At 48.5% G+C, this 17,750-nt stretch overlaps 2 protein-coding genes and 2 pseudogenes across 4 annotated transcripts; 1 reads left to right on the top strand and 3 right to left on the bottom strand.

Moving 5' to 3' along the window:
* Nucleotides 1-1,727: 1,727 nt before the first annotated feature.
* LOC123407878 lies at nt 1,728-3,216 on the bottom strand (annotated as a pseudogene). Its single transcript, XR_006612688.1, has 2 exons — nt 2,597-3,216; nt 1,728-2,500 (listed from the first exon to the last, which is right to left on the bottom strand). The product of XR_006612688.1 is annotated as a xyloglucan endotransglycosylase/hydrolase protein 8-like (transcript).
* A 1,053-nt stretch (nt 3,217-4,269) lies between these two features.
* Nucleotides 4,270-11,009, top strand: LOC123407882 (annotated as a pseudogene). Its single transcript, XR_006612689.1, has 4 exons — nt 4,270-7,191; nt 7,458-7,543; nt 8,588-8,689; nt 9,196-11,009. The product of XR_006612689.1 is annotated as an uncharacterized LOC123407882 (transcript).
* Nucleotides 11,010-12,524: 1,515 nt separating this feature from the next.
* Nucleotides 12,525-13,296, bottom strand: LOC123407879 (histone H3.2). The gene has a single exon (XM_045101117.1). The coding sequence runs from the start codon at nt 13,219-13,221 to the stop codon at nt 12,811-12,813; it is 411 nt and encodes a 136-aa protein (XP_044957052.1). The 5' UTR covers nt 13,222-13,296; the 3' UTR covers nt 12,525-12,810.
* On the bottom strand, nt 12,658-16,936 carry LOC123407880 (histone H3.2). Its single transcript, XM_045101118.1, has 2 exons — nt 16,467-16,936; nt 12,658-12,810 (listed from the first exon to the last, which is right to left on the bottom strand). The coding sequence occupies exon 1, from the start codon at nt 16,875-16,877 to the stop codon at nt 16,467-16,469; it is 411 nt and encodes a 136-aa protein (XP_044957053.1). The 5' UTR covers nt 16,878-16,936; the 3' UTR covers nt 12,658-12,810.
* Between the last annotated feature and the right edge of the window lie 814 nt (nt 16,937-17,750).

Genomic DNA, 17,750 nt, shown 5'->3' with positions numbered 1-17,750 from the left:
TTTTTGCATTTTTAGACCATGGTACAACTATATTTTTCACCATGGGCATTTTATTGCTTTAAACATGGTAAACTTATTCCATTTAGACCATGGGAAAATTTATTACTTTAACCAAGGAAAACTTATTGTTCTATACCTTCATGTCTACGCCACCATGAAACTTGTATCACACACACCATCCTAAATTTCTATTTTTTACATGGAAAATTTGTTGAGTAGAGCATTTTTCAGCATTGTGAAAAATGTATACACAATTTTGATCATATGGCAAAAAAAATCCATTAGACTTTCACAGTTTTGTTTTCAAAATTCGGTTTTTTGTCATCTTTCCTTTATATGAAACAATGGCAATCTTAAGTTAAAACATGATTTACTTGTACAGACATGGATTAAAACATATTTGTTGAGGTTTTAAGGCTTGATCCATCTTGAACATTGATGGCAGCTTTGGTTGTTATATATGTTTTTACAAATAGGCAATTCCATTTTATATATGATGGCAAATCAATTTTCCGGTTCTGTTCACAAGGGTGTTATGTTTTGAAAATTCATTTATGAGCCCAGGCTCATCTGCACCCACGTTGAATAAAAAATCAAAATAAATGCTAAAAAGTTGAAAAAAAAATTGCATCGTAGATGATTTGATGCATGAGGAGCGGACCTTACGCAAGAACTTGTCTACCCTGAGAAAAAAATGATTTTTTTTGTTTAAATTTTTTCTAACGAAGTGCAGATGAGCCTATGCACCGAAACGTTGCACTTGTTTTTTTTTCTTTGGGTTTCGGGCTATTTTTGCATAGTGCAACAGTAGCAAACGGGTTGTGTTGGCATTTTTTTTTGTTACGGCCTGACTGCACGGTGACCGATGGTCCTCGAATTACGTCCTCGAAGGTCCTTTGAAGTGCAATAATTATGCAGTTACACAACACCTCTCAAATTGTTCAAGGACCCGCGACATTTTTGTAACAGTTCGAGGGTCGATATGGCACACATATTGCACCTTGAAAACCTTTATAACGATTCTCATGGTTCAAGGACCAGCGTGACACCTCTAAAAAAAATAGTTGAGTGACCTAGGATGCACTTCACCCCATATTCTGTTATCATTATCATTCATGAATCAAGGGGAGGTTATAGTATTGTCCAATAGACAAGTGTGATTGGCACACATTTGAGAGAAGATTAGACAGCACACTAGCAGAATATACGGTCACGGAACCAAGTCGGCCAAGACATACAACCCAAGATGTGTACTACACCGCATGCACTGAGGCTGCGTGACCTTGTTGTGGATTGAGGCGGAAAGCACGCGAGGAATTAAGCCGTCCGATCAACGGGCCTACACGAAGATGTCTCCTGCTGCTATCGTGCAACCGTTAGCAGTAGCACCGCTCGATCTCCTCTTTCTTGCGGAGTACGACCGCAACCGAAAGTCGGGGAGAAAAGCAAAGCTTCGTCCGCTCACCTCACCTCAATTACTGCAGCCGCCGGGCATTTATCTACGCTTTCCATGAAGGAATCCAATCCAGCCCAGCCCGGACCCAGATCCAGGCAAAACTTTTGAGAAACCACATGGATTACAGCGCTTCCCAACGCAACTCAACTCAAATCTGAATCATCTGACAGGGTATTGTTTATGGTTCGTTTTTACCCGCCCGAGACTGACACCATGTGCCGGTGCCCGTAGCAAAATCCACACAAAAATCCACAGCCTCACCGGCATTTGCTTCTTGGAGAATTCATTCACCTTTATTTACTATCTTCATCAATCCGTCTCGGCAACAATCACCATATGACAGGTGAGAAAACAGGGAGAGCGAGATCAAGAAGAGTGCGGATGGATCAATGGATGGCTGCCGAAATGTATACATGCACGATCGACCGACGATCAGAGGGAGCGAGCACCGGCGGCCAGTGAAGATCATGCCCGGGAGCACTCGGCGGGGAACCCCTTGGGGAACCGCCAGCCGTCGGCGCAGTAGTCGTAGTGCATGTAGTTCCTCCTGGCCCAGTCGAGGGTGCCGCGCTCGGCGGCGCTGGGCCGGCGCGTCATCCAGCGGTCGGTGCCGGCGGGGCATGCGAGCGGGCGGCCGGCGCCGGCGGGCACGCAGGCGTCGGCGGAGTAGCCGCGGTAGGAGACGACGAAGGGCGCCGCGGACCAGTCCACCTTCACCCTCCCCTGCTGCGTCGCCCAGTAGCTGCCGTCCCAGAGCGTGGCGTGCACCGCCATGGGCTTGGCGCCCGGGTAGGGCAGGTCGGCGTGGCGCGTGAAGCAGCGGAGGAAGAGGTCGTCCACCTTGAAGATGACGTTCCGGTCGTTCCAGATGATGGTGTAGGTGTGGTAGCCGGCGGCCGGGTCGAACCAGAGGTAGAACTGCTGCTCCTTCTTGCCGTCGCCGTTGGCCCACACGTTGGTGTTGAGCGCCACCGGCTGGCCCGTGCTGTTGCCCATGAACTCCATGTCGATCTCGTCGTGCCCCGGCTCGTTGCCCGACGACAGCTGCGGCGCGTAGTACAAAGGTAGAGACGGCCGGCGTCAGTGGGATCTCAAGTCAAATATATGCATGCTCGAGCGGGGACGGAATGCGTTACGTACGTAGAAGGAGGCGACGGTGCCGGCGGAGTTGCCGGGGACGAGCTTCATCTGGACGCTGAACTGGCCGTAGAGGTAGCTGCGCCGGGACCGGAAGGCGCCGCCGGACTGCCGGTCGAGGACGATGGACGCTACCTGCCGCCCCCGCGCGTCGTAGCCCGCCCGCACGTTGCCCTCCGTCTCGAACTCCTCGTGCAGCCACGCGTCCGCCGACGACGACGCCACTGCCGCCAGCAGGGCCACGGCCACGGCGACGGCGCACGCGGCAGCCCGGCGCGCCATGGATGGTGCAGGCTGAGGAATGAGGATGCTCTGCTTCTTGGAGGAGACGAGAAGGCTAGCTGGCCAGTGGTTAGTGCGGTCGGTGCGGTGCGGCCGAGCATAGCATAGCATGGCACAGGAGGTGGCGCTGGATTTATACTGCTTTGGGCAAGGTCAGCGGCAGAGCGGGCGTTCTGCTGGTGCGTGGGGCACGTCTCATTCTGCTTGCGGGTGTCAAGCTTGGGACGGTGACCGTGGTGACTGACACGCACGCACCGCAGTCCGGAGTACTCCGGACCGAACAAGCAGCGTCCGGGTGACGGCGACGGGATTATCCGGCCACTCATTGCGGTTCGCCACTTGAGCGCATCGACGGGGGCCGGCCGGCCGTCGCCATCTTATCTCGGATTTTTGCTTATCTTAGCACGGATGCCTCCTTTGCTTTCCTTTCCTTGCTGGGCATGGGCAAGCGTGTACTCCTGGCCGGTCACGGGCGCTGCGGTGCCCGAGCCCGACAGCGACGGCTGGCGGCGGTGGTTCACGCGTCGTCTGGCCGCCGCCGCTGTCGTTTCCACGGGCCACATTCGCTCCCTTTCAGACTTCCCGCGCGGCACGAGCGGGGTGCACTGTGCGTATCAGGGTCGAGTTGAAGCCAATGTAGGATCAGCACAACGATGATGATCTCATCGCTAACAAGTCATGGCAGCCTGGAGTACAAGCCATCGTTGCAAACTGCAAAGCAGAGCAACGGAATGGTGGATATGTATGATGAGAAGAAGGATTTTCAGCTTCTGCTCTGCTCCTTTGACTAGGCAATGCCCCATACAAAGACACGGCTCGCAGGTACCAGATCAGACAGAGGACTTCACCTTGGTGACATATCCGAGGAAATACGATCCTGCTCGGCGCCGCATTCGCCGCGCGATGGCTTCAGCCTTCAGCGGGAGCAGGGCAGGAACCCATTTCCTCTCCTTCTCCTCCTGCCTGGAAGATCTCCTGTTCTTGGCATCTCGAAGGCAGAACATGGACTGTCAATTGGTCTTGCAAATTGTCAGGGCTCAGGGTGCCCTAAATTTTACCTGATAGGATTGCGCACTCTGCAGCCCGGCCGCACACGGATGATCTTCACTGGTGGATTTTCAAATGGACGGTTCAAATTCAGTTGACGATTTTTAACAAGTCACAGGAGTTAGTAGCCTAAAATACCCTAGATTGCAAGCACACCAAAAGTAATGTGCGGCATTTAAACTTGCGGTAAACTAAAAAAGCTGACACAAACACGAGATTTGTTCCGGGTTTCAAATCCTACATCCTCGACAATTCTTATTAATAAAAAAGAACCATGTTGCAAACAAACCGGGGAGGGAACGGACAGATGCTTTGGTTTTATTTATGATGTGTTGTATTATCATGCATAAAAAACATAAGCTGTACAGCAGGCCTCAATTTTCACATATTTCAAGAGAGTCAGTGTGCACAAAAGATGTAACGTTAACTCTTCTCCAATCCACCATCAACAAAATAAGTTGGTTGTTTTCATGTAGGATTAGCGCGATAAACTGTAGCAGCAGTACAGCACAGGCAGAATGTGCTACCTCTCATATCGGAGCAGCACAATAAGCTGTGACGGGACTAGCGGAATGTGCTCCGATCACTAACAAGTCATCATAGCGACCTGTCAGCTACCCATTGCAAAGATGGATATGTTGAGAAAGATGACTAGACAATACCACTATACCAGTGATCCGATTATCCGAACCAAACCCATGCCTCTGCTAGTAAAGTTATGCGGAGGAAATGGTTTCTGTAAAACTTTACTCTCTTTCAGTTCAGCCTGAACTGAAAGAGAGCTGATTGTCCACCGTATGTCTTTATGGAACTGCTAGTGCAAAGAAGCACTTGGTGCACTGCAAGGACAGGCAAAAATGGGTACATGAATTTCACCTTGGTGATATTAGAAAACAGAGGCAGTGTGCTCCTGTTCGTTGCCGCATTCGCCCGGCAGTGGTTTCAGCAGAGCAGAGCAGAGCAGGAATCCCTTTCCTCTCCTACCCTTCCTGGTTCTGGCTTCTCAAAGGTAGAAAATGGACTGTCGATTGGTCTTGCAAATTGTCAGAGGTGAGGGTTTCCTGAATTTACCTGATAGAATAGCACCCTATGCGGTCGCACACTGATGATCTTCACTCATGGATTTTCAGTTTCAGATACTGCTTCACAAGACCATATGCCACACCACCTGAGCTTGAATTATATATACTGCACGTGTTAAACCTGTAAGAAGTAACTGCAAGAAAACCCAACCCGGCATAATTGGCTATGGAAGACGGGTGCATGACACAGCTATATGGACATATCAATTGCACTATGAACTAGTGTTTAGGCCATGGATGTGGAAGCTCCAATATAGACAGGTAGCGCCTCATTGGCTTCTAGATGTGGATGCTCCAAGGGAAGGACTAGCTCTCAAAACAAAATCCCTTCATTTTTGGTACCTGTAAGGACAATATTGGACCATTTACACTAGTCATCAGACAAACTCAGAATATACTTTTCTGACCATTCAAAAAAAAAAAAACTTTACTACTCCTATATAGTACTGCACAACCAATGAGTGATGGCAAAAGGAAATTTTGTTCCTGTTAATTCTTTGTTCTGCTGTGTGATACTTAAAAGTTAAAACTGGTCGTGCAATCTCAATCAGCAGTCCCTTTCATAGAGGCAAAACATGTGTTGTAGACTTGCAGTGATATATGGACTCACAGCACTGAAGTCTTTGGTGTCGCTCTCATGCTACTACTTGTATATCTCCACCACACAGGCCATTTGGTGCTCACCTTGACCTCTGATTTCATTCAGAACCACAGAACTGCTATCACATCCAAACAGAAAAAAGAGGATTTTATCATGGCGGAGCTCATCTTCTCGGCGGTTGTCGGGGACATGGTCGGCAGGGTGATATCTCTTCTTGCTGGCCGGTTCAAAGGCCAAGGGTGCACCGAAGCCAAGCTACGGAGGATTTGCCATATGCTTGTCAAGGTTCACAGTGCAGTAGAAGAGGCCAAAGGGAAGCAGATCACAAACTGCGGCACCCTCGAGTGGCTTTCAGAGCTCAACGACGGGGTGTACCAGGGCCGCTACTTGCTCGACACGGTCAGATGCAGACAGCAGGAGCTTGAAGATGAGCATGATGACAAGGTAGTTGGACAGCCTTTCTCTTTATCCTTGCTTAATCCTGCAAAGCGCGTCCGCGTAGCAGCGTGTGCCGTGAAGAGCCTATTGTCTCGCCATGATGTTGGTGTTGGTGAGGACATAGATAGAGTGGTAGAGATCTTGGAAACCGTATCTAGTGATCTCAAGGAGTTCATGATGCTCCTACACAACTGCCAGCCCATCCATCGTCCTTTGGCTACTAATATCTTTGTCGAGGGGCAGATGTTCGGCCGACATGTCGAGAAAGAGAGGATCATCAACTTCCTGCTTAACGATGGTGGTCCGTCAACTGGAGAAAGAGTGGGTGTGCTTCCCATCGTCGGCGACATAGGAGTCGGGAAGACCACCCTTGCGCAGCATGTCTGCGATGATGAGAGGGTGCGCAGCCACTTTCCAATAATCTTATATTCCAATCTCTCATACACCAGGGCAATGGCAAGGGGTGAGGCAGCATTTGTTGTAGGATCCAAACACACAGTTAGAGACGCTAAAGAATTCATCGAGTCACTGCATGTACTCAAGGAGAAATACCTCACCAAGAGGTTCTTGATGGTATTTGAAGATGTTAACGCGGACAAGAAGCAGATGCTAGAAGAGTTACTACAGATCATAAGACATGGCAAACATGGAAGCAGGATCATAATCACCGCCAACAGCAGGGCCATTGCGGCGAGCATGGGAACGGTGCAGCCGATCAGTCTGAAGGTTATGCCGCACCAGGAGTACTGGTTCTTCTTCAAAGCCCACGCGTTTGCCGGCAGAGACGTCGAGGAGGACCCAAGGATGCTAGCAGAGGGCAAAGCGATTGCAAGGAAGCTAAATGGATCCTTCTTCGGTGCGAAAATTATCGGTGGGGTGCTGAAGGCTCATCCGAATCCTTGGTTCTGGCGCAAGGTGCTGAGAAGCAATATAGGGGGGTTATCTCTGTTGGGCGACGGAATTGAGTACATTGCAGATTTGACAGAGAATTTGCTACCGATCGGCGCAGACATGTGTAAGGTGACCATTTGCAAGAGTCCATATCCCTCTCAGACAGAACTAGCCAGGTTGGTATATCAGGCAAGTCCTAGCGCTAGTGTTGTTGCCCCGGGTGGTGATAACGGGTTTGCAAGAGTCTTGTTGTGCAGGTCAGTGTTACCATTCCAAGTATTGTACTACACTGCTCATTGCAGTGTCCTCGAGCCGAACTATTCATCAGAGTTCATCAAACTTGAAAGAAGTAGATTGGCCCGTCTTACTCCCATCAAGAAAAGATTTCCTAATATTAGTAATATATGTGTGTGAAGATCAGAAAGGAATTCTAGCTATTTACATGGAATTGGCTTGCCAATGCAGAGTTGAATACTCTGTTTTTGAGTTGCACTCTGGTTCTTGTTTATTTCTGTTTTCTTAGCTTGCTTGTGTTTCTTCCCTGGTACATATACATGGAGCTAGCTTGGATAACTGTAACCTGGCCCTTGATGTGTGGAAGGAAAAGTAGCGAGTCTCTTATGGGGCTCCCAGAGCTGTGACAGTAGCTTGATTATCCAGAGTAGTGTTCTGCGGGACAACATTTGGGAACTGATCATGAAAATCAGGTTAGAAGTTCCAGTATGAGATTTGACGGTAGATAGATTATGTTGTTTCTGGTACTTCCTAGACAACCTTCCCTCAGGATTGGGCAGGTCCTGCCGTCCACTCGCTGACTATTCTAGGCGCGTATGGTTTGGGGTTAGGTTGACCCGGGCAGCCCTGGAGATGTGGTCGTCCTATGGAAGTGTTTGGGCATTGGTCTATAATTTTCAAACATTTCAAGAGATGTACAGACATTGCAAAATCAACAAAGTAGGTTGGTTGAAGCAATCGGTCGACCATTGCTCCCATATAGGTTCAGCACAATAAGCTGTAACAGCACTAGCAGATATGCCATCACTAACAAGTCATAGAAACCTGTAAGCCATCATTGCAAAGTATGGCAAGGGAAAGATGGATGATGGTAAGGAAAAAAAACATGTCTCAACTTCCTGATGATTAGACTAGTGATACCTATACCCGGGACCCAAATCCATGCAGTGGTAGTAAAGTCATGAACGTGAAAAGGTTTCTGCAAACTCCCATAGATGTCTGAACTGAAACAGAGCTGATTGTCCACCGTATATCTCTATAATATAGCTGCTAGCGCATAGAAACGCTTGTTGCCTTTATCGAAAAAAAATAGAAACACCGCACATCAGACAAGGTAAGCTCAAAAGCATCGGAGAAGAGGCATTTACCTTGGTGGTATCCGAGGAAATATGCTCCTGCTCGATGCCGCATTAGCCCAGCGATGGTTTGACGAAAAAGGGTATCCCCCGCTTTATATTATAAAGCAACCCCAGCGATGGTTTCAGCAGAGCAGGAAGCCCTCTCATCTCCTCCTCTTCCTGTCTGGAAGCTCTTCCTGTTCTGGCTTCCCACCCACAGGCAGAAGATGGACTGTCAATTGATCAATCGTAAAGGATGAGGCTATCCTAAATTTACCTGAAATAAGAACACTTGATGAAGCAGCACACAGACGGATTCACTGATGGTTTTTCAATTTCAGATACTTCAGAAGACAACATGCCACACCACCTGAGCCTGAATTGTACTCTACGTGTTAAACATGTAAGAAGCATCGCAAGGAAACCCAATTCTGCAAATGTGGCTATGGAAGATGACCACACAATTGTCCGGTCAACTGCACTACAAGCACCAGTGATTAGGCTATGGCAACTGCACTGCAGTATCTCCTTGGCTTCTAGGGATGTTGATGGTCTAAGACAAGGGCTAGGCATTCACAGCGTTAGTCATCAGACAAACTCAGAATATATTTTCATATTTAGTACTGTGCAACCAATAAGTAATGGCCAACAGAAAATTAGTATGTTGCTTTTTGCTCTACCGTGTCAGTGCGACACTTACAATATAACCACAATAACTTGGCGTGCAATCTAAAACGACAGTTTCTTTCATAGAAGGAAAACACATGTTGTAGACTTGCAGTGCAATATGGTCAAAGCACTGAAGTCTTCCATGTCGCTCTCATGCTAATATTTATATGTCTCCACCAAACCAACCATTGGTGCTCACCTTGACTTATGGTTTCATTAAGAATTACTTGGAATTGATAGAAAGGCTGGGGTACCAGGTAACTTGCGAACATCACAAAGTTGCTAGAGGAATTTATCATGGCGGAGGTCATCTTCTCGGCGGTTGTCGGAGACATGGTCGGCAGGATGATATCTCTTCTTGCCGGCCAGTTCAAGGGCCAACAGTGCACCGAAGCCAAACTACGCAAGATTTGCCATATGCTCGTCAAAGTTTATAGTGCAGTAGAGGAGGCCAAAGGGAGGCAGATCACAAACTGTGGCACCCTCGAGTGGCTTTCAGAGCTCAACGCCGGTGTGTACCAGGGCCGCTACTTGCTCGACACGGTCAGATGCAGAGAACAGGAGCTTGAAGATGAGCATGCTGACGAGGTAGTTGCACAACCTTTCTCTTTCTCCTTGTTTAACCCTGCAAAGCGTGTGCGTGTAGTGGCCTACGCCGTGAAGAGCCTACTGTTTCACCATGATATTGGTGGTCCTGAGGAGATAGAGAGAGTGGTGGAGATCTTGGAAACAATATCCTGTGATCTCAAGGAGTTCATGATGCTCATACAGAACTGTCAGCTGATCCATCGTCCTTTGACTACTAATATCTTCATTGAGGGGCAGATGTTCGGCCGACATGTCGAAAAGGAGAGGATCATCAACTTCCTACTTCACGATGGTGGTCCATCAACTGGAAGAAAAGTGGGTGTGCTTCCCATTGTCGGTGACATGGGAACCGGGAAGACCACCCTTGCGCAGCATGTCTGCGATGATGAGAGGGTGCGCAACCACTTTCCAATAATTTTGTATTCCAATTTCTCATATACCAGAGAAATGGCACATGGGCAGGCAGCGTTCGTTGTAGGATCCAAACATGCAGTTAGAGATGCTAAAAAATTCATCGACTCACTGCATATACTCAAGGAGAAATACCTCACCGAGAGGTTCTTGATGATATTTGAAGATGTCGATGAGGGCAAGAAACAAATGCTAGAAGAGTTACTGCCGATCTTAAGACATGGCAAACATGGAAGCAGGATCATAATCACCACAAACAGCAAGGCCGTCGCGGCGAGCATGGGAACGGTGCAGCCGATCAGTCTGAAGGTTATGCCGCACCAGGAGTACTGGTTCTTCTTCAAGGCGCACGCGTTTGCTGGCAGAGATGTCGAGGAGGACCCAAGGATGCTAGCAGCAGGCAAGGCAATTGCGAGGAAGCTAAATGGGTCCTTCTTCGGAGCGAAAATCATTGGCGGGGTGCTGAAAGCTCATCCTAATCCCCGGTTCTGGAGCAAGGTGCTGAGGAGCAATATAGGGGGGTTATCTGTGTTGGGCGATGGAATTGGGTACATTGGAGATTTGGCAGGCAATTTGGTACCAATCTACGCAGACGTGTGTAAGGTGACCATTTGTAAGAATCCATTTATCTTTCAGACAGAACTGGCTAGGTTGGAGGATCTGTATCAGGCAAGTCCGCTTGGCGATAACCGGTTTGCAAAAGCTCTGTTGTGCAGGTCAATGTTGCCATTCCAACTCCTGAACTACGCTGATGATTGCAATGTGCGCCGATCTGACTATCCAGCAGAGTTCATCAAAGTTTAAGGAAGTAGACTTTGCCCATATACTTCCGTCAAGAAAAGGTTTACCGATATAGGGATGTGAATATCAGACAGGAACTAAAACCTGTTTACATGGAATCTGATGCAATCGTCCCCATGGGATTGACTGCTCCATGTAGAGCTGAATGCTCTGTTTTGAGTTGTATTATTGTTGTTTTTCTTGCCTTGCTCCAATAACTGTAACGTGGCCCTTAATGTACAGAATGACAAGTAGTGAGTCTGTTATGTAGTGCCTAGAGCTTTGACAGTAGCTTGATTATGCAGTTAGAATTTCCCATTAAGAGTATCGTTCTGTGGGAGAAAATTTGCAAGTCAACCATGAAGATCCGGTTAGAAGTTCCATTACTAGCTTGATTGCCGGTACTCCCTAGGCGACCCCTCCACTTGCCGACTCTTCTAGGTGTATATAGGTGGAGATATATGCCGAAATCACTCCACTTGCCGAAATCTGAGGAAATATGCTCCTACTCAGTGCCACATTTACCCGGTGATGGTTCAGCAGAGCAGGAACCCCTTTCCTCTCCTTCTCTTCCTGCCTGGAATCTCTCCTGTCCTTGACTCCTCGCAGGTAGAGGATGGACACAGTCAATTGATCTTGCAAATTGCCTAGTAAGTGCTGTTTGCAAGGTGTTCTAAATTTACCTGATTAAATAGCTATGAGACCGCACACCGATGATCTTTCCTGATGAATTTTCAATTCCAGATACTTCACAGGCCCAGATACCACACCACCTGAGCTTGCATTGTCTGTGTTAAACCTGTAAGAAATCATAGAAAGAAGCACAACCCTGTAAATGTCGGCCTGTGGCTATGGAAGATAACAAAACACAAATGGCATGTCAACTGCACTGCAGACACCATGATTTGATAATATAGACGGGTTTTAAGCTTACATACAAGTTTTTCAGCTTTTGTTCACAAATATTGAGTCAGTACTGTGATGGTTATCCTAAATTTGAACGAAGCAACAGCCAGATGTACAGAGAACAAACCCCTATTAGCCTATCAGCACCGACCAGTCCGAGCAAACTTCAGATTCACTTCCAACAGAGCCAAAAGCCCAAATGGGGAATTCATCAAATCCCTGTACAAACAACATGCAAAATTACTGAATCACACATCAAGCAATTAGAAGATGGCAGAGAAGACAGCACATGGGCAAAATCACAAAATCTTTTGACAATGCATCATGCATTGTTCAACCCCGTCACTGCAGCACGATGCTACATCGGACAAGAACACCGTTGCAAAATCACATAGCAATCAAGCAGCAAACAGGGGGCAAAATTAGCACAAGATGATAACTGAACTTTCCATTCCAGCATCAGGCTACATAGGACAATACGATACATCATATCAACACCAACAGACAGAAGAAACACCAGTGCTTGGAAGATAAGACACCTGGCATCGCAGTTGCACTGCAAGCACACCAGTGTTTAGACATTACAGACAGGTTGTAAGCATGCATACCAGTTGTTCAGAATTCGTTCCATATATTGAGTCGATACTGTGAGGCTTGTCCTAAATTTGGATGAAGTAGCAAGCAGATGTACACTGAACTAACCTCTGTGGCCTCTTCACGGTCAGCTTATCAACAAAGATCTACCCAAACAACATTCAGAATCACTTCGAGCAGAGCATAAAGACGAGTTGAGGAGTTCATCAGATTCAGACCCCTGTTACAAGAAACATGCAAAACACTGAATCACATGGGCACCAATCAAAAATAACAGGACACTGGCAAAATACTACCAAATCTATGGGCATTGCACCATGTATGGTTCAACCCTGTCGCTGCAGCAACATACTACATCGAACACAATTGCAAAATAACATAGTAATCAAGCAGCAAACAGAGGACAAAATTAGCAGCAGATGATATCTGAATGAATAACTTTCCATTGCAAGTTCATTCCAGAATCGGGCTACAATGGACCGAACGACACATAATATCAACACCACCAACAGAAGAACCAGACCACCATACACGAGCGGCTACTACCCAGTGCTGTCACCGGCGGCGACCGAAAACCTAGGCACGCTCCCCGCGGATGCGGCGGGCGAGCTGGATGTCCTTGGGCATGATGGTGACGCGCTTCGCGTGGATGGCGCAGAGGTTGGTGTCCTCGAAGAGGCCGACGAGGTAGGCCTCGGCGGCCTCCTGCAGGGCGGAGACGGCGGAGGACTGGAAGCGGAGGTCGGTCTTGAAGTCCTGGGCGATTTCCCTCACCAGGCGCTGGAACGGGAGCTTGCGAATGAGCAGCTCCGTGCTCTTCTGGTACTTGCGGATCTCGCGGAGGGCGACGGTGCCGGGGCGGAAGCGGTGGGGCTTCTTCACGCCGCCGGTGGCCGGGGCAGACTTCCGCGCCGCCTTGGTCGCCAGCTGCTTCCTGGGCGCCTTGCCGCCAGTGGACTTGCGCGCCGTCTGCTTCGTTCGGGCCATCGGACCGGAGAGGGAGGAGGAGCGGGCTAGGGTTTGGAGGTGGATGCTTCGCTGCTGGGGGGTTCGAGTTTGGGTGGAATGGGATGCGGGGAGGCGCGGCGGTTAAATAGATCTGAGAGAAGAGGGGCGGGCGTCGGGAAAATTTTGGGGGCAGAAGGCGCGGGCTGGAGGTTGAAGACGGAGTTTGGAGCGTTGGATGGGAGGGCGATGGACGGCTGGGATCGGGTTTCGAGGTGAGCACGCGGATCGTGGGGAGCGATCCGTGGGCTCGGGGGTTTGCGTCAAAATCAGTTTCTGTGGTCTTTTTTTTTTTTTTTTTGCAGATGATGGACATAGTACTTTTTGGGGGGAGAAATGTAAATATAGGAACTTTGATTCAAAGGAATTTCATACGATTTTGAACGATTTGTATCCTTAGAAATTTTTAGAATGCCCTGTCTTGAAGGGGAAAAAATTGTCCACTAGAAACTCTTTATGCAACTTTTTTTGTTTTTCTTGTAGCATCGAACACACAGAATTCCTTGGCTTTGCAAATCTGGCAACATGGCATGCCACATCAATTTTGTATTATTCATATCCCTGCGTTTTAAAAAACCCCGCAAATCAACGGGGCCGTGAAAAGTATCCAAACATACATTTCGTCTTTGGACGCGATTGGGTTCTTTTTCTGGTTTACAAAAATTACGACCACTTGTAAGACGTGAACATTTGTATGTATTGCGAGTTGAGTGTTTCATGCTTCATTGCGGAAAAAAAATGTGTATAGAAATGACAAGTGTTGTTCATTCTATGCTCTTTGTTATTTGTTGACAAGTGTTGAAAAAACAGAGGAAGATAACCCTGTAATAGTAGTAGCCCCTATTATTCATGTTCTAAGGACGACGTCAACGTGGATCACAAAATCGCATTTAAATGTTTGGATTGGACATTTCAGACTTTTTTGTCATCCAACGTTGGTCACCAAAATTGTCCGAAATAGTTTGGAAGCCCAAAATCCCACAAATGGAGGCACCCTTAGAGTGTGTTTGGTGGGGGGTACGTTTGCCGCTTAGAGCATCTCTAGTAGAGCCCTCAAACCCTTAAACCCTTAAAAATAACCCTTAAACCCAAAATCCCAGCCGCCGTTTCCGCCTCCCGCCCGCCTCGACCTCCCCAGCCGCCGTCCGCCTCGGCCTCCCCGTCCGCCGCCCGCCTCCGCCTCGACCTCTCCGGCCGCCTCCGCCACCCCCCGCGCCCTCCGCCTCCTGCAGCAAGAGGCCGCCCGAGCTCTCCTTGCCCCTGTTTTTCAACCCTTAGAAGTGTCAAAAATGACCAATTATCAACCCTTAAAACTGGTTTTAGATTTAAGGGTTTGAGGGTTCTACTAGAGATGCTCTTATGCATCCGAGACCCCCAGACCCCCCCTCCCCCCCCCCCCAAAAAAAAAAGACACACCAGCAACCATTTTCCCTCTCGGAAATCCTTATTTGACGCATTCTGCATCGAACAGTCGTTGTTTCGCACAAAGGAGATCGAGCGGTCGTTCCATCTCGGTCCGCCCATTTAAGCATTACAACGTCTCCTGTACTTAGCTTTAAAGGCAGTCCGTTCTTCAATTTTTTTGCCAATCTCGTCATGTTGGCTCTGAATTATTACACAGATGAATGTTGGTTCTCTGTGGCAGCCAAAAATCACAGAATAAAGTGGGAATTTTACTTGCAACATCAATCTACTGATCTAAAAAATATGCATGGACTTTGATTCCCCAAATCCCCATGGATAATTGATAAGATATAGAACAAACTGGGAGCAATAAGACAGGTTGAGTGCACAAGAAAAAATCTAGGAAATATGGACAGTATGAGTCATGTGGCTTGACTGAAGATATAAAACAAACTGGAAGCAATAGGACAGAGGTTGAGTGCACAAAAAAAAATCTAGGAAATGAGGACATTATGAATCATGTAGCTTGACTGAGGTTGGGCCAAACAAAGTCAGTTATACATGCTAACAACAAAAACTGCCAACAGAGTTTGAGAATCGTTCAATCCTGCAGCTTAACCTGGCAAACGTTACAGTTGTAGAACAAACTGACAAACATAAATGAAACTTTTACTCTTTTAGCAAGCCTCACAAAATACAACAGCTAGGATCAGACGTCATGTCCAGGTCACATGAAAAGTTTGATCCATCTAATTCTAAAGCTGTAGGCAAACATGGCAACAGCAAGAGAATTAATTTCAACTTCTGTTCCTTTGACTAGACAAAATCCATACATGGGACTCAAATCCATGCACTGCTGGTAAAGTTATGAACAAAAAATGGCTTCTGAACATTCCCATAGATGCCTGAACTTATAGAGCTGATTGCCCACGCCAACATATCTCTATAGAACGGCTAGTGCAGAGAAGCACTTGTTAACCAGCAAGGACCAACAGAATTGGATATAAGATGTTCACCTTGGTGATATCGGAGGTAATTTGCTCCTGGCAATGGTTTGAAGAGAGCAGAAATCCACACCATCTCCTTCTCATCCTTCAGCTCAGCTGCTGTTGGCTTCTCAGAGTAGCAGGTACAGTAGAAATCAGACTGCACAAAATTCACCTGCTAGAAAAAAGACTACTGAATCTCACGGCAACACAAACAAATAAACAGAGCAGAACGTAATCACCAAACCCAAGGGGCCAAATTAATTACAGCATCCGTTATTCAGCCACATCAGTAATCTAACTGTGTCAAGACAAATAACACCATTGGACAAAATTGCATGGCAGGGTGAGAAAAACACCAGGTCAGTAGAACTGACAGTGCATAGAAACACTTGTGGCACAGCAAGGACAAACAGAGGTGATGTCGTTGGGTTCTGCTATTGGCTTCTCGGAATCACATGTAGAAAATGGATAAACAATCGGGCTTGCACGCTGTACAAAGTTTACCTGGTAGGAAAAAGGCCGATCAATCTTACGGCAACACAAACACAATAACAAAGCAGAACAGAATCACCAAATCGAAGGAGAATGTTAAATCAATTGCTTTTCAATTTTCAGTCACCTAATTACCAGGGAACAAGATAAACAAAGGACAGCATGGGACGAATTTGCATCTGAAGATAACTGAACTTTTCATTGCCATTTCATTTCAGCATCACGACATCAGGAAAGATCACCAGACAGCAGGCATCATATCAGCGCTACAGAGACACCCAGCACGTTTCCTTACTACAACCAGATCGCAAGACACGAACTGCTACAGCGGCGACCGAAAACCTAGGCGCGCTCCCCTCGGATGCGGCGGGCGAGCTGGATGTCCTTGGGCATGATGGTGACGCGCTTGGCGTGGATGGCGCAGAGGTTGGTGTCCTCGAAGAGGCCGACGAGGTAGGCCTCGGCGGCCTCCTGCAGGGCGGAGACAGCGGAGGACTGGAACCTCAGGTCGGTCTTGAAGTCCTGGGCGATCTCCCTCACCAGGCGCTGGAAGGGGAGCTTGCGAATGAGCAGCTCCGTGCTCTTCTGGTACTTGCGGATCTCGCGGAGCGCGACGGTGCCGGGGCGGAAGCGGTGGGGCTTCTTGACGCCGCCGGTCGCCGGCGCCGACTTGCGCGCCGCCTTGGTCGCCAGCTGCTTGCGGGGGGCCTTGCCGCCGGTGGACTTGCGGGCAGTCTGCTTCGTGCGGGCCATCGGAGCTGGAGAGGGAGGAGGAGGCTAGGGGTTGAGTGGGGGGTTTGAGCTGTGGTGTGGGATGGAATGGATGGGTGAGGCGCGGGGTGTTAAATAGGGAGTGGGCGGGGGAAGGCGCGGGGTGGGGTGGACTGGAGGAGGGAGACGACGGTTCGAGCGTTGGATCGGAGCGACATGGACGGCTGGGATCGGGTTTCGGGGTGAGCACGCGGATCGTGGGGGGCGATCCGTGGGCTGGGGGTTGGCGTGATGTGATTGGCTGGGGTGAGGTGGGGTGTTCCTGCCCTGGCTGGCGGGGGAGGTGTTGCCACGCCCGTGAAAAAACAGTTTCTGTGGCTATACTTTTTCTTCTTTTGCGGATGATGGACATAGTACTTTTTTGGGGAAGAAATGTAAATATACAAATTTCGATTCAAAGAAATTTCATAGGATTTTTGAACGATTTAAATCAACTCTAACGCTTCGACCCATTTTGCCCGCGCCCGTCCGTTTAGATTGGGACGGACAGAAAAGTCGGTCTAACGCGCCGACCCAAACGAACGCGCGTACGTTTTCGTCCGTTCACGACCCGTTCTGATTTCTGAACACAAATTTGAGCGTCATTTGCGTCGCCACGATACACGCCTCGCTCGCGTGCTCCTTTCCCTCGCCCGCTAGTCGGCGTCGCAGTCTCTCTTCTTATCCCCTTCCCCCACACGCCGCCCGCAAGCACACAAAACCTAGGCCGGCGGCCCCATTTTCCCCTGGCCACCCTAGCTCTCCAGCAAAAAATCCACCGGCGGGGTGCCTCCTTCGTCCCGCTGCGCGAGGCCTATTAGTGGATCTGCGACGGCGGTGGGATTTGGCAACATTTTGTGCATCCTGCGTGCGGGA

This window comes from Hordeum vulgare, chromosome 7H (assembly GCF_904849725.1).
Source record: "Hordeum vulgare subsp. vulgare chromosome 7H, MorexV3_pseudomolecules_assembly, whole genome shotgun sequence".
NCBI lineage: Eukaryota > Viridiplantae > Streptophyta > Magnoliopsida > Poales > Poaceae > Hordeum > Hordeum vulgare.
This window is presented reverse-complemented; position numbering and strand designations above follow the sequence as displayed.

What these genes read in the sequence shown, in the direction of transcription:
- LOC123407879 (XM_045101117.1), bottom strand. Translation starts at nt 13,221, where the DNA reads ATGGCCCGAACGAAGCAGACGGCGCGCAAGTCCACTGGCGGCAAGGCG.
- LOC123407880 (XM_045101118.1), bottom strand. Translation starts at nt 16,877, where the DNA reads ATGGCCCGCACGAAGCAGACTGCCCGCAAGTCCACCGGCGGCAAGGCC.